The sequence below is a fragment of the Anolis carolinensis genome, unplaced genomic scaffold, assembly GCF_035594765.1.
Source record: "Anolis carolinensis isolate JA03-04 unplaced genomic scaffold, rAnoCar3.1.pri scaffold_8, whole genome shotgun sequence".
Taxonomy (NCBI): domain Eukaryota; kingdom Metazoa; phylum Chordata; class Lepidosauria; order Squamata; family Dactyloidae; genus Anolis; species Anolis carolinensis.
Window position 1 is genome coordinate 19,810,537 of NW_026943819.1, and position 22,416 is coordinate 19,832,952.

The 22,416-nt window shown below is 39.1% G+C and overlaps 1 protein-coding gene across 2 annotated transcripts in view; it reads right to left on the minus strand.

Moving 5' to 3' along the window:
• ets1 (ETS proto-oncogene 1, transcription factor) overlaps positions 1-22,114 on the minus strand; it is a 136,702-nt gene extending 114,588 nt beyond the window's left edge. The window contains exons 1-2 of one of the 2 annotated variants that reach the window (XM_062961466.1): positions 21,972-22,114; positions 9,975-10,053 (exon numbers count right to left, since the gene is read on the minus strand). In XM_062961466.1, the coding sequence (XP_062817536.1) occupies positions 9,975-10,046 (72 nt within the window). In that variant the 5' untranslated portion in view covers positions 10,047-10,053; positions 21,972-22,114. The remainder of the gene's footprint in view (positions 1-9,974; positions 10,054-21,971) is intronic. The other variant, XM_062961465.1, reaches the window with a different exon arrangement.
• Positions 22,115-22,416: the final 302 nt, after the last annotated feature.

Here is a 22,416-nt window from a genome sequence, read left to right on the forward strand (position 1 = left end):
TAAATACTCAGAAATAAATATAGATCACACAGGCATTATTTATTTTTTTCACTTAAATCTTGGTGGAGAATGTGTGGCTTTCCAGATGTTGTGGGACTGCAGCTTCCATCAGTTCTAGTCAGGTCAGCTAATACCATGTTTCCCCGAAAACAAGACGGTGACATATTAATTTTTGCTCCCAAAGATGATCTAGGTCTTATTTTCAGGGGATGTCTTATTTTTCCATGTAGAAGAATTCACATTTATTGTTGAACAAAAAAAATGAACATTTATTATATACTGTACAGTAGTTGTCATCATAAACCAGCATAACCAGACAAACTGTGAATCCTATCAAGAATTTCCTGTTACTACCAATATTTCCATGTATAACACTTTATGGTACGTACATTTACCAATCCTGCATGCTCTGGTGTTCTATTAATTGGGCATGCTTCCAAACAAAAACTTTGCTAGGTCTTTTAGGGGAGGCCTTATATTTAGCAATTCAGCAAAACCTCTACTAGGTCTTGTTTTCTGGGGATGTCTTATTTTAGGGGAAACAGCATAGTAAGGTAACAAGGAAACTGCAGTCCAAAATGTTTCAAGTTCCAGTCTTTTCCCTTCACCTTAAGAGCTGGAAACTTACTTTTAGAAAAGCCAATATGCTCATGAAGGTATATGATACATCTTAAAACCAATGTCTACATTCAGCAAAGTGGAACTTTGAAAATACACCCCAAATGTGATTGTGTGCCTCAGTGTCATAATACTCAAGGACATAACACGCAGAGTGAAATACAGTAGAGTCTCACTTATCCAACATAAACGGGCCAGCAGAACGTTGGATAAGTGAATATGTTGGATAATAAGGAGGGACCAAGAAAAAGTCTATTAAACATCAAATTAGGTTATGATTTTACAAATTAAGCACCAAAACATCATGTTATACAACAAATTTGACAGAAAAAGCAGTTCAATATGCAGTAATGCTATGTAGTAATTACTGTATTTACGAATTTAGCACCAAAATATCACAATGTATTGAAAACATTGACTACAAAAATGTGTTGGATAATCCAGAATGTGGGATAAACGAATGTTGGATAAGTGAGACTCTACTGTACTTTGATTCAGTCATTAATCAAAATGGAAATTGCTGTCAGAAGAAGACTAGGATTTGAAAGAGCAACTATGAAGGTACTAACTAAGGTCCTGAAGTGACAAGGCATATTATTGAATGCCAATGTCAGGACTGTCTGTGTTATTGCATTTTCCATTTCAATGTATGGTTGTACAGTTGGACAGTGAAGTTGGACAATGAAGAAAATCGATAGGAAGAGAACAAATTAATTTGAAAGTGATGCTGGATGAGAGTTCTGCAGGTCCCCAAATGACAAATATATGGGTTCTGGAGGAAATCAAGTCTGAACTCTCCTTAAAAGTCAAGAAAACTGAACTGAGGCTATTATGCTTTGGACATATCATGAGAAGACCTACTCACTAGAAAATTAGTAATTACTGTATTTACGAATTTAGCACCAAAATATCACGATGTATTGAAAACATTGACTACAAAAATGCGCTGGATAATCCAGAACGTTGGATAAGTGAATGTTGGATAAGTGAGTCTCTACTGTAGTAAGGTAACAAGGAAACTGCAGTCCAAAACGTTTCAAGTTCCAGTCTTTTCCCTTCACCTTAAGAGCTGGAGACTTACTTTTAGAAAAGCCAATATGCTCGTGAAGGTATATGATACATCTTAAAACCAATGTCTACATTCAGCAAAGTGGAACTTTGAAAATACACCCCAAATGTGATTGTGTGCCTCAGTGTCATAATACTCAAGGACATAACACCCAGAGTGAAATACTTGCATAGTAAACAGCCATCTTTTTTCTCTCCCACAATGGTTTTGGTCCAGCTGTGTGTGAGACTAGCAAAGAGCAGCCAGTACAGATGGTTTGGAAGCCTTCTGACACATCATTTCCTATTCCCACACTTAGAACAATCTCTCTGTGATTGAGAACTGAGGTGTACAATGACTGTAACCACACAGTATAGTCCTCTGGAGACTCGGCTCTTTCAAAACACTCCATCATGTAATATAAATAAACCCCAGGCAGTATAAAGTTAGTATCTCAAGGACACGGCATCCAGATTTGCATCAACAAATAATGCAACACTTATGACGTGAATCAGTAATGTGAATAGGTGCATGAGTCAATCAGACTGTAGAATACCAGTAACACCATTTCTCAATCTTTGACATTCCTGCCTGAGAAAAAAATCTGGTTTTGGATTAAAACTGGAGGGATCCATTCCAGGATCATTTGTGTAACAACAATTTTAATCTTGATTAAATTGGGAATCCAATTCTTTTGACGTAAACTCCATCCTCCATGCCTTCATCAGTTGAAAGAAAGCTAAAGCCCGCTCTGAAATGGCTTTCCTTGGCCTTCAAAATGGAATATGCCTCTTCAAAGTCCCTGCGGCCACACCCACATCCTTCTGCGACAATTGCAATGCTGTTGTACGTATGTAGCCTTTCACATTTAAGAAAGTGTGAGAAGACTTGCTTAGCTGTGCAGCAACAATAGGAAGCAACAGGCGGGCAGAAAAACAAACAATAAACCACACCCCAAGCACACATAGTATGACATCGGGAACTAAACTTGTGAAAACAATAAAATTAACTATGAACACAGCAGGGGGTAAAACCTCCTGAAGTTCCACCACGTGAGCTGGAAAAGCTCTAAAGGAGAACCTTGTTCTTCATAAAGCTTTGTCAGAATGATAATTTGCACATGCTCATGAATTTTCAATGGTTGCTTAACTCAAGTTGCTCCTGACACGGAAAAAAAAAATCTGTTGAGTTATGGCAACCTCATAAATTTCAAGGAATATTCAGAGGTAGTTTTATTTATTTATTTACTTACAGTATTTATATTCCGCCCTTCGCACCCAAAGGGGACTCAGGGCGGATTACAATGAACACATATATGGCAAACATTCAATGCCAACAGACAAACAACATACAGTATAGACAGACACAGAGGCATTTAACATTTTTTTCCAGCTTCACGATTCCAGCCACAGGGGGTGCTGTTGCTTCACCGTCCACTAGTGGCTGTACTTCCTCATTCCTTTCCTCGTGTTTTGCTGGCAGTTTTATGATGTTGTAAATTAGTTAAATTAGCCTTCCGCATAAAGCGAACCTAAATTTCCCTACTTGACAGATGCAACTGTCTTTCGGGGCTGCATAGGTCAACAGTAAGCTGGGCTAATGGTGGGGGGGGGGGCTTAACCCGACCCAGGCTTCGAACTCATGTCTTCTTGGTCAGTAGTGATTTATTGCAGCTGCTTACTAGCCAGCTGCGCCACAGCCCGGCCCAGCCTGGTTTTGCCAGTTCCTCTGAAATCCAGCCTACAGCCCCTGGTATTCATTGGTACTCTCCCATCTAGATACTACGCAAAGCTGACCCTGGTTGGCTTCCTAGGTTTGGTGCTTTTAGCATATCATACACAGCATATTCTAAAAGGGCTGTCTTCACTTTCCATCCTGGCAATCCTGCATGGTGTAGTGGTTTTGGTGACTGTGACAACGTGGGTCCTATCAGGGTGATGATAAAACTAACACTAGTTTTTCTTTCCTTCCTGTTTTCTGATTTTAGGTAGATCTTAGAACAAATACATTTGAGAGAGGCTACAGTTAAGGCACTGGAATCCATCGTGCATTGATTTTGCTCAGTCTGCAAAACATCTGCATCACATAGTAATATTTTGATGTTTGGTTTGGTTCATATACAACTATCTATTTCAGAGTAGGGTGCCTGCAATGCATGTCAGCAAAGATACCACAAGCATGTTGTCTATCAGTCCCAGGATGCCAAGACTTATTTAATCCAGCTCTGACAAATGCTTACCAAAGAATTTCATGCAGGCTCTACGTCCCTTGATATCAGAAGCTATGGGGATCGACCTCTGCGACTGCGCCATGTGAAATTCTAGTTCCGTCAAATGGACCGCAAAATTCCTCACAGGGAAATAACATCAGCGAGGTCTACAGCTTGTCATATGATCAGAATCTTTCAGCCACCCAATTCCCAAAACTGGTCTTAGGTTTGGATATCACGTATCCCACCATGAAATGCAATTATTTCCCTGCCTAGTAGCATTTTTTCCATTATAGCCCTCTTGGCTATCTACTAGGAAGATAACATGAAATGGATGTACTACTTGTAAATGTACATACAAAAAAATTGTGAAAAGGAAGTTTGTAATTGCACCATACACAATAAATTTTCCCAACCTATCACATTCAACACTCAGTGCCTTTGAGTCACTCTGAGGCAGGCATGGGCAAACTTTGGCTCTCTAGGTGTTTTGGACCTCAACTTCCACAATTCCCAATAGGCCGGAAGCTGGCTGGGATTTCTGGGAGTTAAAGTCCAAAACACCTGGAGGCTGAAGTTTGCCCATGCCTGCTCTAAGGCTGAAAAGCAGGGCCCACTCTGCAAGCTATTTGGAAAGGACTGAAATAATGGGAATTGCCTTGTAAAGAGGGTGTCTCCAGAAAGCCATCAAGCTCAGTCTTCAGTTACCTAAGTAACACAGTGATCTGAGGATAATTGCTGAACACTGAAGATGCTCCAAAACATCTGAAAACATTTTAACAAAGGCAAAAGTAGGAGACTGCTTCACTGGTGGCAAAGCATCAGGGAGTGTACCTATAAGCTGAGACCAAGCATAAGAGCATGGAGGTCAATGCAACATGACCAAGTGAAAACGGTCCCTGGCTCAGCCCAATTAAATAGCCATTGTGAGAGATAAGAAATAGGAGAGCCCCCAGTGTTTACTCAGCTTGCACACTGTCTACAAGAGGGTGGGCTGCCTTCTAATCTTGACATCAGAGAACTTCAATGGACTGCTGTGGGTTCTTAGTGTCTCTCTCTTTTGGAGTGCAAATGGTGTTTTAACAAGGGAGCCATTCACTTTGAAATGCACCAGGGTTTCCCATCTCATCTAACTCTCACTACATCTGTCCACTTAGAATCAAACAGCTTTGAAGGCCTGATTCATACATACCGCCATTATCCCAGGTAGACATAATGGTTTACACCTGAACTCATTGCTGGCTGATACCTTGCCGCTGATATGGAAGCTGAGTCGACTCTGGAGTTTAGTTTTAATTTTAAAGGAGCTATTTGAGGAATAGGGCTCAGAACCTTATAATAATAATAATAATAATAATAATAATAATAATAATAATAATATAATGCTGTAAGAAAATTGCACAGACAGACTACAAACAGAGGCACAACTATGTGGCCCAAATGATTCATTGGAACTTATGCCTCAAGTACCACCTCCCAGCAGCGAAGAACTGGTGGGATCAAAAACTTGCAAAAGTATTGGAAAATGAGCACGCAAAGATACTGTGGGACTTCCGAATCCAGACTGACAAAGTTCTGGAACACAACACACCAGACATCACAGTTGTGGAAAAGAACAAGGTTTGGATCATTGATGTCGCCATCCCAGGTGACATTGACGAAAAACAACAGGAAAAACTCAGCCGCTATCAGGACCTCAAGATTGAACTTCAAAGACTATGGCAGAAACCAGTGCAGGTGGTCCCGGTGGTGATGGGCACATTGGGTGCCATGCCAAAAGATCTCAGCCGGCATTTGGAAACAATAGACATTGACAAAATCACAATCTGCCAACTGCAAAAGGCCACCCTGCTGGGATCTGCACGCATCATCCGAAAATACATCACACAGTCCTAGACACTTGGGAAGTGTTCGACTTGTGATTTTATGATACGAAATCCAGCATATCTATCTTGTTTGCTGTGTCATAAAATAATAATAATAATAATAATAATAATAATAATAATAATAATAATAATAATAACAACAACAACAACAACTTTATTTTTATACCCCGCCTCTATCTCCCCAAAGGGGACTCAGGGCAGCTTACATGGGGCCAAGCCTGAATAAAAACAATAGCAATATAAAACACAACAATAGACAAAAAACATGCACAATTATAAAAATGTAAACATTAGCCAATAAAAACCTGCAATTGATAGAAATCACCAGCCACCATTGTCTCAATGTGTCACTTCTACGGTGGCAGTAGGATGGGATTCTCCTTCTTTCCCCTCCTCTCTCTCTATTCCCAAAAACGGCTGTTTTCCTTTTATACTTTCCTCTTTTTGTTTGTTTTTAATGCTGAAATTGTGCAATTGCACAACAAAGAAGCATAGTAGTGTAGGAAGGCAGGGTTTGAGAACTGTGATCATGGGACCACAGAATGGCAACACAATTGTGCTACTAAAGAGAGATGCGATATCAAAGGCATATATGTATCCATTATATTCACTAATGTGACCATAGCGGAATAACATAGTGGTGTGATAAAGTATTAAGAGTAGCTGTTAAATTTCACTATAGAGTGCTCATTTCACTTAGGTGTGTTCATGCTATAGGACAGAAGCTTGTAACTAGCCGTTGTTTTTGAAGTAACTAAAACTAACCGTTTGTTTAAATGTCAAGGAAGAAAAATGTTACTTTATAATAACAACACTAATAGTGTTTTGGGACTTTGAACTGTTATCAACTACTTTAAAGCTACATTGAAAGAAAAGTATAACAGCATAACAAAATACTCAGAAATTTACTGGCTTTTGCATGGGCTAGGGAGTTTGTAGCATCTCAGATAAATAGGATCTGATTTTGAAGTCTAAGATCAAATCTTACAGTAGAGTCTCACTTATCCAACACTCACTTATCCAACGTTCTGGATTATCCAACACATTTTTGTAGTCAATGTTTTCAATACATCGTGATATTTTGGTGCTAAATTCGTAAATACAGTAATTACTACATAGCATTACTGCGTATTGAACTACTTTTTCTGCCAAATTTGTTGTCTAACATGATGTTTTGGTGCTTCATTTGTAAAATCATAACCTAATTTGATGTTTAATAGGCTTTTCCTTAATGTCTCCTTATTATCCAACATATTCGCTTATCCAACATTCTGCCGGCCCGTTTATGTTGGATAAGTGAGACTCTACTGTACTTATTTGGGATGCTACCCCTTTACATGGATGCTGTAGACTATACTTTAGAGAAAGGAACTTAGGCCCATTCTACACTGCAATATAAAATCCAGATTATCAACTTTGAACTGGATTATATGGTAGTGTAGACTTATATAATCCAGTTCAAAGCAGATAATGTGAATTATCTGCTTTGATAATCTGGATTATATGTCAGTGTAGAAGGGGCCTGAGAAAGCCATCTCTAAATATTCCTTGCCTAAGAAAACCCTATGAAATCCATGAGATCACCATTGGTTGGCAGGCATCTTGAATGCACATAAACACACACACATGCATATATACCGTATATACTCAAGTATAAGCCGACCCGAATATAAGCTGAGGCACCTAATTTTACCACAAAAAACCTGGGAAAACATTGACTCAAATATAAGCTGAGGGTGGTGAATTTCAGAAATAAAAATAGATACCAGTAAAATTACATTAATTGAGGCATCAGTAGGTTAAATGTTTTTGAATATTTACATAAAGCTCAAATTTAATATAAGACTGCCCAACTCTGATCAAATAATTATTCTCATCTTCTTCAATGTAAATGTTCTTGTGTATCCTTTTAATAATAACAGAGTAAAATAATACATGTAATAATAATAATAATAATAAATACAGGAAAATAATACATGTAATAGAGTAAAATAATAAATGCAATAATAAGATCAGAGTGAAATAATAAATGTATTAATAATAATAAAAATAGAGTAAAATAAATGTAATCGTAGCAACAATAATAGAGAAAAATAATAAATGTAATAATACCAATAATTATAGAGAAAAATGATAAATGTACCATATATTCTTGAGTATAAGCTGACCCAAATATAAGCCAATCAGGACCCTCACCCGAGTATAAGCCGAGGGAGGCTTTTTCAGTTTTAAAAAAAGGGCTGAAAAACTAGGCTTATACTTGAATATATACAGTATCCCAAATTAGTTGTTCTCCACCTGCAGTCCCCAGATGTTTTGGCCTTCAACTCCCAGAAGTCATAACAGCTGGTAAACTGGCTGGGATTTCTGGGAGTTGTAGGCCCAAAACATCTGGGGATCCCAGGTTGAGAACCACTGCCCAAAATGAACTAAAAGGTAAATCAAATGTACTTTCCTGAGCGTAATTGTGTATGTGGGGTCATGGGTTGAACATGAATCCACTACATGCATCAAGAGAAAACATTGAAATGATCATTGCGAATAACAAATTCCAGGCTTTTGATTTTCAGAGGATGCTGCATATTAATGGCTGGCAAACAGCAAAAGGCTGAGCAAAGACTTTCCTGAGTGTTGTCAGACCACAGCTCCCACCATCCCTCACAACTGTCTATTCTGTCTAGGGCAAATGGGTGTTGCAGTTCAGCAGGGTCTGGAAAGCAGCCACTTGTTCACATACTTGTCCTGAGATAAGCATTAAACACATTCAAAGGAAGTCCCCCCTCCTACGTAAAATATTCCTTCTGCAAGGCAAAAGAAACCTGGGAGCCTCAAATGCAAAACATGCAAATGAAAAACATGTCATTGGCACAGGGTCTGCTGAGCCTGCGATTGCTTTGGGATAACAGGAAAGAGAACTTCCTTCCCCTGAACTCGGCTACCCTGAGGTCTGGCCCCATCACCGTAACTGTCGTGTGCAGACCTCACTTTGCTCTCATCAAATCTCATCCCATCCCAAGCTGTTTCCTCACCGTATCTATTCCCTAGATGACCAAACATGAGCCGTTCTTCTATTGTGTCATAGTCTCTCTTCATACTATTCTTCTTTCTTTCTTTTTTGAAAGTGTACAGTCCATATAGTTTAGATTTAAAGTGTTGGTCTATATTAGTTTGATTTGGCATTAAAAGGCATAAAGGAACCTGTGCTGGTACGGCTGTACCAGAAGCTCCGACTTTATTTTCTTGCTGCTAATGTTTGCAATCAGAGGACAGGCCGCTTGTCAATCATCAAATTTGGTTCCGCCCCTTGTTCAGGGCTCTGGGAGGGAAGGAGCCATTTTTAAGTCTATCTCACTTAAGGAAGCTAAGCTATAGGACGTAGACCAGCTCGTCCCGTAGAAAAGCTTCATATCTCAATAACATCTGGGGATATAGAACATCCGAGAAAACAGAAACGGAAATTCCAAGGGAAAAGGTCCCAAAGGCTCTGGCTGAGAGCTTACAGCCTCTCAGCCTCACAGCTCCTGAGGGAAACAGCCTTAAAGTTTCCAAAGAAACCTCGGAGAGAGAACAGCACCATAGATCCACGGAACCCCACCTGAAACATCTGCAAGCCTTGGTTGGTAGGTCCACTTGATACCCAGATGCATTTGGAATCTGTAGTGGGTCCCACATCAGCTAGGCCCATATAATAGACAGCCTGGGAGAGGTTATAAGAGCGTTTTCACAGTTATCCAAAGCCAATTGCCTGTCCCCTGGAGACAAGTCTGAAAGGGCCAACAGTTGATTAAGGAAACTTTGAAGTGTTATTTGACTCCTTGAAGATTTATCATTTGTTCAACAATAAAGGCTTTGTTATTTCATTAAAGACTCAAAGGGTTATCCTTTTCAGGAAAATCCTCAAGAACCTCTCTTTCAGGCGCCCTGGCTTCCCACTGGGCATAAAGTATACATCCTATACAAAGACAATAGTTACAGGCCCAGCGCGTGACAGAACAGAACCCAATAGCACCTTTCTGACTAACTGAGAAGACATTTTTATAAGTGTATCTGATGAAGTGGAACGAGCCCACAATAATTATGAAAGAAATGTCTTCTTCCCATTTAATCTCAATGGGGACTTCTTTGTCCCTTTTAATGAATATATGGGATTGGATGATCCATTACCCCATTCCCTTTCTCCCCATAATATTATACTGGTATGATTTTTCCTTACCATTACTGTAGGGCGAGCCAGAGGATAGGGGACCGGACCTCCAATGGCTGTGTCCATGTAGTAACTCATCATTTCCAAGCTGCCTACAGAAAAGGAAAAGAAGGCTCTCACTGTAATGCCATAGAATCTCACTTGGTACAGAAAAGTTGCGATAATAATTCCAGCCACACCAACTATGTGCATTATCAGTTAGGCTTTTAGATGCCCATCTAAGACATACAGACGGTATATCACCTGTGTGCATGACTACAAGGCAAATATATCACTGGGAATTTTAAGCAAGATTCATTGAGATGGGTTTTGCATTGTCTTGAGAGAGAGTGGGGCTGGATCTACACTGCCATATAATACAGGTTATCAAAGCAGATAATCCACATTACCTGGTTTGAACTGGATCATATGAGTCTACATTGCCATATAATCCAATTCAAAGCAGATAATCTGGGATCAGAAATTAGATTCTATGGCAGTGTAGATGGTCCCTGTGATTTATACATGTCCAACTAGAGCTAGATCTACACTGCCATATAATCCAGATTATCAAAAAAACCTAATCTAGATTATCTGCTTTGAATTGGTCTATATAAATCTACACTACCATATAATCCAGTACAACGCAGATAATTAGGAATCAGAAACTAGATTATATGGCAGTGTAGATGGTCCCTGTGATTTATACATGTCCAAGTAGAACTGGATCTACACAGCCATATAATCCAGATTATATAAAAAAAACCAATCCAGATTATCTGCTTTGAACTGGTTTATATAAATCTACACTACCATATAATCTAGTACAAAGCAGATAATCGGGAATTGGAAACTAGATAATATGGCACTGTAGATGGGCCCTGTGGTTTATACATGCCCACCTAGGGCTGGATCTACACTGCCATATAATCTAGATTATCAAAGAAAGCAATCCAGATTATCTGCTTTGAATTAGACTATATGAGTCTAAACTGCCATATAATCCAGTTCAAAGTAGATAATCTGGATTTTATATGACAGTTTAGGCTGGATCTACACTGCCCTATATCCCAGGATCTGATTCCAGATTATTTGCTTTGAACTGGATTATATGAGCCTACACTGCCAGATAATCTGGGATAAGGGAATAATTAGGATCAGATTCTGGAATATAGGGAAGTGCAGATAGATACCATAGATTCAGGCCTAGGAGGAGTGGGGATCTTAATGCTGGTTTTGCTAAATCCGAATCCAACACTCAAGCCATTACACTGCACTGGTAACAATGGTGTCATTGCACTAGTGAAAATCCTCATATATGAGTAAAAATATGTATGGTTGCCAACAGGATTTAGCTGAGCTTTTCATTGTCCAAACAGTTGCACAATGTAAATTTCATGTGTCTAGTATCTAGCACTTTTCAGAAGTACATTCTCATAATTTCTAGGAGGTTCCATAACCACAAGGCTATCACAAAGCAGATGCTTCAAGTGCATTAGTTTTCACTATGTTACTGGTAGGCGCAGAAACCACTCTCCAAAACTGATCTTGAGCTGGATCTACACTGCCATACAATGCCATTTCAGAAGATTAACATAACATTAAACTGGCTCATAAGAATCCAAACTGCCATATAATCCATTCAATTAATCTGCATTCTGAAACGGCATTATATGGCAGTTCGGATTCACATAGATGCAGAATCTTTAAGAAAATCAAATAGTTGCAGTGTTTTAAAGGTTTTTTTTTTTTTCTCCGTGTCAGGAGCAACCGGAGTTGCTTCTGAAGTGAGAGAATTGGCCGTCTGCAAGGACGTTGCCCAGGGGACACCCGGATGTTTTGATGTTTTACCATCCTTGTGGGAGGCTTCTCTCATGTCCCCGCATGGAGCTGGAGCTGATAGAGGGAGCTCATCCGCACTCTCCCTGGGTGGAATTCGAACCTGGCAGCCTTCAGGTCAGCAACCCAACCTTTGAGTCACAAGGCTTTTATCCCCTAGGCCATCGGAGGCTCCTTTTTAAAGGTGAATACTTTGGATCCAGACCAGAAATGCATGGAAGGTCCATGCAACTGAAACCCAAATACAGTAGAGTCTCACTTATCCAACATAAACGGGCCGGCAGAACGTTGGATAAGCGAATATGTTGGATAATAAGGAGAGATTAAGAAAAAGCCTATTAAACATCAAAATAGGTTATGATTTTACAAATTAAGCACCAAAACATGTTATACAACAAATTTGACAGAAAACGTAGTTCAATACGCAGTAATGTTATGTTGCAATTACTGTATTTACAAATTTAGCACCAAAATATCACGATATATTGAAAACATTGATAATCCAGAACGTTGGATAAGTGAGTGTTGGATAAGTGAGACTCTACTGTAGTTTTATATGTTTAGGCATTATGCATAGGTAGGCATTTTGCACTGACATTTCTGAACAGATGCAGACCCATCTAATACATATAACAGCAGTCTCAATTGCATTTGGCTATCCAGGCTAGGAGTGGCTGCTAATCCGACTTGTCCTTCTACAAACAATAATATAGTTGACTTTTCCTATCATTTTGTGCCTCTTTCCTGTATTCCTGGTAAAAGCACGAGGGCCTTTGCGTAAGAGAAAGTGGGGAGCTCTTTAAAGTTGTTTCCATGGAAAGAACTCAAGGAAGAAGGAGATTAGAATTTATTACACTGATTATGTTATATATTCTGGCTGATGGTGACAGAAAACAGCTGTTAGAAGCAGCAGTGAAGGCAAGCATTTTAAAAAAATGACAGTTTCATTCCTGTCTCTGGAAAAAGGGGAAGCAGTAATCTAAACTGAGTTGCCAGGGCTCTTTTCTGATTGTCTAGTTGACAGGTGGGATAAGATACCTTTGGAAGTGATAAGGAAACAGGAAAAAAAATTGCAATGATTGGGAAGCAATAGGTATTGCAAGAAGGTGATGAAGGAACATGGATGTAACTCTCAGCTTATTTAATTCTCACAAGAAATATAAATTTCAGAACATGTCTCCCCACTGAGTGAGGTTTTGAAAGTTTATGAATTATTATTACTATTATTATTATTTTATGACTTTTGACAGAAAATGTGCAAAGCAACCTCTTTTGACAAACCCCAACACAAAATGTTTTGTCGGAAAAAAGAGTATATTCTGTGCCAAACTCACTGTTTTATGCAAAAGAAACCCTTCACATTCATGGATGAGAAAGTGTATGGGTATTTTTTACATCTCTGTGTGGGAGCTCAAGAGCTGTCTGTCTGTCAATGTCAGGGCAGGGCAGCCTTGCCTTCTGTGATGTCGGCATGTGCAGAATGGTTTTATGTGACCCATATCATGACTGTTGTGGTGTAACTGTCATGATGGCTTGGCCAACTCAGTGCTACACCCAAGAAAGGTTCTCCTAGCTGACTCAAACAAAGAGGCAAGGCCTTATCTGGATGCAGCAAACCAAGGTTCTCATTCTTGGGTTTGCTGCAGAGTTTCAGGTTAGCAGCATTGCAAAGAGCATCACCTTCTACAAAGCTTCTGATGCTACTGTTCAGAATTGACTATATACACATATTTCATCTATTGGACTGATTCGAAGCCATGGACCTTTTCTTTTTGAGGCCAATGAGTTTATTATTCCCATTTTACAGATGGAAATGGTGAGAAACATGGCTTAAGTCTCCCACTGCATAACATCAACCTACTAACTGAGGTATGATGCAAAGAAGTCTTAGAAGGGAACATCATTCTGTGATACTCAAGGACTAATTTTGACTCTGAATCTCAGAATACATAAGCCAGTGGTTCGCAACCTGTGGGTCCCCAGATGTTTTGGCCTTCAACTCCCAGAAATCCTAACAGCTGATAAACAGCTCCACTGGCTGCCGATAAGCTGCCAGTCACAATTCAAGGTGCAGGTCATGACCTATAAAGCCTTATACGGCTTGGGCCCAACCTATCTCCATGATCGCATCTCTACCTATGAACAGGGGTCCCCAAACTTTTTAAACAGGGGGCCAGTTCACGGTCCCTCAGACTGTTGGAGGGCTGGACTATAGGGGTTTTTTTTGGTTTTTTTTTTAAACTATGAACAAGTTCCTATGCACTCTGCACATACCTTATTTTGGAGTAAAAAAATGGGAAAAAATACAGCCTCAATGTTAATAATAATCATAATTATAATAAAAATAATAAAGAGGGTTGGAAGAGACCCCTTGGGCCATTTAGTCCAACCTCCTTCTATCTTTGTGCACCAAAAGCACAAGCAAAGTACCCTGACAGATGGCCACCCAGCCTCAATGTTGTTAATAATAATAATAATAATAATAATAATAATAATAATAATAATACATCACACAGTCCTAAACACTTGGGAAGTGTTTGATTTGTGATTTTGTGATACAAAATCCAGCATATATATCTTTTTTTGCTGTCTTATACTGTGTCTTTGTGTCAATAATAATAATAATAATAATAAAGAGGGTTGGAAGAGATCCCATGGGCCATTTAGTCCAACCCCCTTCTGCCTTTGTGCAACAAAAGCACAAGCAACGCACCCCTGACAGATGGCCACCCAGCCTCAATGTTGTTAATAATAATAATACATCACACAGTCCTAAACACTTGGGAAGTGTTTAACTTGTGGTCTTGTGATACGAAATCCAGCATATATATCTCGTTTGCTGTGTTATACTGTGTCTTTGTGTCAATAATAATAATAATAATAATAATAATAATAATAATAATAATAAGGGTTGGAAGAGACCCCATGGGCCATTTAGTCCAACCCTCTTCTGCCTTTGTGCACCAAAAGCACTAGCAACGCACCCCTTAATAATTAATTATTGATTAAATAATAATTATAATACCATTATAAACAAGCAAAGCTTTGGAAGGTGAGGGAGGAGGTGCCACACGCACCTTCCTCAACGGAGGAGGGGGCTGGATAAATAGCTTCGATGGGCCGCATGTGGCCCCCGGGCCTTAGTTTGGGGAGCCCTGCTCTAAGATCTTCCGGAGAGGCCTTCCTCTCGCTCCCGTCGCCGTCACAGGTACGGTTGGTAGGGACGAGGGAGGGGGCCTTCTCGATGGTGGCCCCCCGGCTCTGGAATGCCCTTCCTAGAGAGATCAGACAAGCCCCCACTCTATCCTCATTTCATAAGGAGCTGAAAACCTGGTGGTTTAAACAGATCCTTGAATAGAGCGCCTGGATCCTTAGCTATGCTCTATCTCAGCACTTTACCCACCTCTGCCCACACTGCATTGTAGCACCTTGCATGCCTAGCACTTTATAGTTGGCCACTCCAAGGTAAAATCCTGGCCATTGTATCCGGATTTATTGGTGAAACCCTGTCATTAGGTTTTAAATTTTTGGTTATGTGTTTTATGACTATTGGTTTATGCATTCCTGTTTATTTGTATAATGTTTTAAATTGCTGTATGTTTACTGTTATGTTGGAAACCTCTCTGAGTCCCTTGAGAAGATAGGGTGGTATATAAATAAAATTTTATTATTATTTATTATTATAGGCCAAAAGAGCCTAAGGTGGCTCAGTGTGTTAAAGCGCTGAGCTGCTGAACTTGCAGACCGAAAGGTCCCAGGTTCAAATCTGGGGAGAGGAGTGAGCGCCCGCTGTTAGCTCCAGCTTCTGCCAACCTAGCAGTTCGAAAACATGCAAATGTGAGTAGATCAATAGGTACTGATCCGGCAGGAAGGTAACGGTGTTCCATGCAGTTATGCCAGCCACATGACCTTGGAGGTGTCTACAGACAACGCCGGCTCTTTGGCTTAGAAATGGAGATGAGCACCAACCCCCAGAGTTGGACACGACTGGACTTAACATCAGGGGAAACCTTTACCTTTACCTTACCTTTTATAGGCCAAAACACCTGGGGACCCACAGGTTGAGAACCACTGATATAAGCCATCTTTCTTTAAGGATTCTCCACAGCTCATACTTAAGTACAGCTTTAAAAAGTTACCTTTGGAAATATTATTTTTAAACTATTAATCCTTGAACCCTACACAGCATCTCTGACTATAAGATTCTGGGAGCTGTGGTCTGCAAACAATGTATTCATGCATTGTATTTAAATTAGAAGTTGCCACCATCTAGGCTGTATACATGAAGGAGGCCTGTCTTTGCACTAAATGGGGTGGATGGGCATTTTCTGGTTATAAAACTTCACATCCTGCCTTCCCCTGCACTATCCTTTGATAACGTTACTAGCAAGGCCTATAAATGCTTCATTAGATATGGATAACATCAGCATCAAGAGCATGGAAGAGGCATTTGGTCAACTGACAGGACAGGAGGTCAGGCTCAGGCCACTTACCGCTGACCAAAGCAACTGAGGATTATTGGCAAATGCCAGCGTCACAGCCTGCTGTTCTGTTTCACATCCTCAGCCCCGAATGAAGCAGCAATTGATAATTAAAGGAAGATGTGAATGAACCAAATTTGTAATGAGTGGCAGTCTTTCCAGCTATTAGAAAGGGTGGGAGGCTGGGGAAAAGGGAGGAGGGTTGGAAAGCCGTTTGCATGGTTAACCCATTATCAGCTTAATTCCAATGAGCATGGAACTAGACCTCAGTTTAGATAGCTTTTGTGATACTGGAGTGAATATTTTATTTAGCAAACCCATCATTCTATTTTAGCATAGCCAGACCTAACACTGAACAGAACATCATGGGTGTCTCATAAAAGGACAGCAATAATTAACAGATTTTTTTTTGTTGCTAGCTCTAGGAATACGTTCATAATAAATTGTCTGTTGCATGTATCAAAACAGACACCACCATGGACCTCAACTTGGACAGACAACGGCATCACTTGTCCTATGCCTAAGGCAGCAAAATGTCTTGGGCCAGTCCTAACCTGAATCCAGGTTTCAAGATACAGTAGAGTCTCACTTATCCAACATTCGCTTATCCAACGTTCTGGATTATCCAACGCATTTTCAATACATCGTGATATTTTGGTGCTAAATTCGTAAATACAGTAATTACTATGTAGCATTACTGCATATTGAACTACTTTTTCTGCCAAATTTGTTGTATAACATGATGTTTTGGTGCTTAATTTGTAAAATCATAACCTAATTTGATGATTAATAGACTTCTCCTTAATCCCTCCTTATTATCCAACATACAGTAGAGTCTCACTTATCCAACATAAACGGGCCGGCAGAATGTTGGATAAGCGAATATGTTGGATAATGAGGAGGCATTAAGGAAAAGCCTATTAAAAATCAAATTAGGTTATGATTTTACAAATGAAGCACCAAAACATCATGTTAGACAACAAATTTGGCAGAAAAAGTAGTTCAATACGGAGTAATGCTATGTAGTAATTACTGTATTTATGAATTTAGCACCAAAATATCACGATATATTGAAAACATTGACTCCAAAAATGCATTGGATAATCCAGAACATTGGATAAGCGAGTGTTGGATAAGTGAGACTCTACTGTATTCGCTTATCCAACATTATGCTGGCCCATTTATGTTGGATAAGTGAGGCTCTACTGTATTCGCTTATCCAACATTCTGCTGGCCCATTTATGTTGGATAAGACTCTACTGTATTCGCTTATCCAACATTCTGCTGGCCCATTTATGTTGGATAAGTGAGATTCTACTATACTGTTTTTATATATATATAGTGAAGCATCTTCTTTCATTGGCCTCCTTATAATGATATTCTCAAAAGAAGGAGAAACTCATTCAAATACCAGAGTTTTAAATCATTCCTTTTTCGAACTGCAACTCCCAGAATCCCCCAACCCATGACTACTTTGAGATGCAGCATCCTGACTCTCATTCAAGAAAGAATTGAGCAAAACTTCAAAAAGTAAGATATTTGGACCTCAGTTCACACAGATTTTACCCAGGTTGGCCAGTGGTCATCGTTGCTGGGAATTTGGGGACTTTTTCCGTGTGAGGTGATGTCAAGGCCCTTGTTCCACAATATTTATTGCCATGGGGAAGTCACAAAAATGATTTCATGTACTATACCAGGGGTCCCCAAACTACGGCCTGTGGGCCACATGCGGCCCATTGAAGCCATTTATCTGGCCCCTATGGCACAAAGGCAGAAGGGGGTTGGACTAAATGGCCCAAGGAGTCTCTTCCAACCCTCTTTATTATTATTATTATTATTATTATTATTATTATTATTATTATTATTATCATCATCATCATTATTAACATTGAGGCTGGGTGGTCATCTGTCATGGGTGCTTTGCTTGTGCTTTTGGTGCACAAAGGCAAAAGGGGGTTGGGCCAAATGGCCCAAGGGGTGTTTTGAATTCTCTTTATTATTATTATTATTAGTATTAGTATTAGTATTATTATTATTGCTTGGTGGCCAACTATAGTCTGTCCCTCCAGTGGTCTGAGGGATTGTGAACTGGCCCCCTGTTTAAAAAGTTTGGGGACCCCTGTACTATACATTTCCACGACTGTTTTACTGGAAAATGGGACTTATTGTTCCTATCTAGAAATGGAAAGAATATTTTTTAAAAATATTCCAAATAATAATCCAGAGATGTGGAAGTGTGCAGTGCCCTATTTGATTCCCTCATTTGTCCTTGGTTTTACAGTTTGATAGTTTAGATTCTTCCTCTCTAAACATATTCAATAGGCTTGAAGCCAGGCGTATTTATTCTCAAATTAAAGGATTCATATGTCAAAGGACTGAGGTCCATTTTTAAGTGAACCAGTGGTCTGGTTTGGCTACCATCTCTGCCTGTTTCCTACACTTCATTATCACAACCCATCCATCCACAGTCACCTATGAGATGAAAGTGACATCTCGTAGCTGCTGCAAAACTATTAAAATATTTGGTGGGGGGGATCTTACTTCGTTGATATGCCACATATTTAAATGACTGCTTTTTTCAGTATTTTAAGATACAATTAAAGTTTGTGTTTGTTGATATATAGTCAGTATAGATTCATATAATACAGTCCAATGTCTGTCGACCCATGCATTTCATAGTTTTCTCAAGAAAGGAATACTCAGAGGTTCTTGATAGTTTTCCATATAAGTCCTAACTAGGAATGACCCTGCTTAGCTTCCAAGATCAGATGGGTTCTGGTGCCTTTAAGATATTTTGCTGGTTAGCAATATGTATGTATTCTCTCCAAAAATCCTTCAACATTTAAAGGATGGAGTTGTTAATATCTGCTTCCCATTTGGTTGTTTAATAACCAGGAATAGCTTGATTTTCCAATCGTGCTCTTAGCAGCCATGCTGATGTTTAGGTGGTTTACACAGCCCATTGAGGAATAAGACTGCAAGAGTTTGAAGACTAGTTATATACAAAACATCAAGCCAGAGAATATGACAGAAATGTAAAATCCCAAACAACAAAAATCCATAGTGATCTTGAATCCTTCTAAAATGTTTTACACCAGATGCTGGCAGGGGAGGGGTGTACATTTTAAAATATGAAATGAATATGCATTTTTAACTTTGGCTGTACTCTCTTTTTAAAAAAACTGCTAATAGTGATAACGGGAAAGCTTCCACAGATACTGATTTTTTTTTAAAGAACCATTCCATGACCATAAGTATGGTATTGCACATCAGAGGAGGTTATTGAAGTCTTATCACATCTGTAAAACTTTGGGAGATGTGAAGTCCCACCTCCCCGAGGCCCCATCTACACTACTGTATAATGCAGTTTGAACCTGCATTGTATGGTTAGTGTACTAAATGGCATTATATGAGCTATACTGACCATATGATGCAGCTTAAGCCACTTGCTGCTTTTCAGGCCCCATCTATACTAGCATATTACGCAGTTTGAAACTGCATTATATGGCAGTGTATCTCATATACAGTAGAGTCTCACTTATCCAACATAAACGGGCCGGCAGAATGTTGGATAAGCGAATATGTTGGATAATAAGGAGAGATTAAGAAAAAGACTATTAAACATCAAAATAGGTCATGATTTTACAAATTAAGCACCAAAACATCATGTTATACAACAAATTTGTCAGAAAAAGTAGTTCATTACACATTAATGCTATGTAGTAATTATTGTATTTACGAATTTAGCACCAAAATATCACAATGCATTGAAAACATTGACTACAAAAATGCATTGGATAATCCAGAACGTTGGATAAGTGAGACTCTACTGTAATTTCATGTAGTGGCATTGAACTGCATTATATAGCAGTGTAAATGGGGCTCCAATCTCCTGCTGTGTTACAGCTTGAACTAAGTGGGTGCAAAAGGAGTGGTGAAAACTGTAAGGAATGTCAGAGTAAATCACCTGTTTCAAACAATGGCTATACATACAGTCAACTACCTCTAAATAAGTATTTCTCTCCTGAGACCTTAAAACAGGGGCCAATGTTATTAGGCAGTTCTAAAGACATACAGCAAATATAAAGGCTTGAATTCAACTAAAGTAGACCCAATGAATGGACTGAGGTGCTGACTTGCACATTGCTATTGGTACAATGAGTTTACTCTTATTGGGAGGAGTAACTAGAGTTAAGCAAACATAAATGTATAAAATAGTAATAGTAGCAGGAGCAACCATTGCTGTTGTTGCTCCATCGGTAGTGCTTTATAAAACAATAACAGAAAAGAGTCAGCCCTGGCAAAGGCAATCTAACACACACATATATATATACACACACAGGGTAAGAAAGAAGTACAGTAGAGTCTCACTTATCCAATACTCGCTTATCCAACATTCTGGATTATCCAACACATTTTTGTTGACAATGTTTTCAATACATCGTGATATTTTGGTGCTAAATTCGTAAATACAGTAATTACGCCATAGCATTACTGCGTATTGAACTTGTTAAATTTGTTAAACATGATGTTTTGGTGCTTAATTTGTAAAATCATAACCTAATTATAACATATTGTATATACATATAATATTCATAATATTATATTGTAATACGATTTAATACTAATAATACAATATAATAATATTAATTATATATTATATTTTACATGTAATATTACTAAGATATTACAATATATTGATACAGTACAATATAGTAATTTTATTACCAGTATTGTACTATGCTAATATAATATTGTATGTACATTTAATTTGTAAGCCGCTCTGAGTCCCCTTTGGGGTGAGAAGGGCGGCATATAAATGTAGCAAATAAATAAATAAATAATTTGATGTGTAATAGACTTTTCCTTAATCCCTCATTATTATCCACCATATTCGCTTATCTAACGTTCTGCCGGCCCATTTATGTTGGATAAGTGAGACTCTACTGTAATTCAAATTCAACACCACTGCAAAACAAATTATCCAGAGAGAACTATAGTCTGATAATATAATTATAGATAATGATAACAGCAAGAGAAACTAATGCAGGATATTTCACCGCATTCCCATACTTATCATCTATCAAACCTGAAATAATAATAATAATTATTATTTTATTTTTATACCCCGCCCCATCTTCCCGAAGGGACTCAGGGCGGCTTACATGGGGCCAAGCCCAGTCATCAACAATATAAAAACAAAGCAATAAAACTGATCAAACAACAATAAAAGCAAGTCATAAAAAAAATCACAGACAAAATATAATGATAAAATCTTGGATTGGATCCAGAGGAACTGGGCCAAAAGTGCTAGTTGTCGATATTATCAGGGAGAGAGGGGTGGCTATCCAAGTTGTCATAGCCACTAAAGGCATACATAAGGTACATTAAGCATCCAATTCTGCCATTAGGAGTCCAACAGTACACTTCTTTCCTCTAGATTTTTTTTCCTCTATGACATCCATGCTGTATATAAGATTGCAATGCCTGTCTCCCAAATGACACCCCTGCTCTGGTATCTACAACCAGGAGAAGAAGTTCTCATCTGGAAAAGGCCAGAAGCCTAGAAGAGGAGCAATGTCCTCAATGCCTTCAGTGCCCCCGTCCCACTATTGCCCCCAGTATCACCTTGGAAGAAAAGAAATGGGAAGAAATTACCCACAGTAAAGTGGGGTCATTTCTGGAAGGAAGAAGACATTGGGTATACTTGCCTGGGGAGAAGAAAGAGCTGCGAGAGAGCGAAGCTGTTGTATCCAGGCTTGGCTCAAGGCTCTGTCCAACTACCTGGTGGATTGCTCTTCGCTGGAGCTAAAGAGGATGGAAGTACCATCATGTTTCTAATAGAGGCGCCTCTTGGAACAGAAGGCTAGGGGTGTGGTCAGCCTCTGCCTCTGTCTCTGCCTCTCAGCAGCAGCCCAGCAAAGAATGCAATTCTCATCCCAATGCAATTCACTTTCCAATATGTGCCATGCTAAAACACACACACACAACTGTAGCTCTAATAAGTGACCCATGCTCATGAGCTCTCTTTTTTGTTCTAATGATCTTAGAAAATATTGCTTGGGATTTTCTTTTGACTTGTGTGTAGTTCTTGTTGCAGTCGCATCGTATTCTTGCAATAGAAGTATTTAGATTTTTAATTTGCTTTTAAA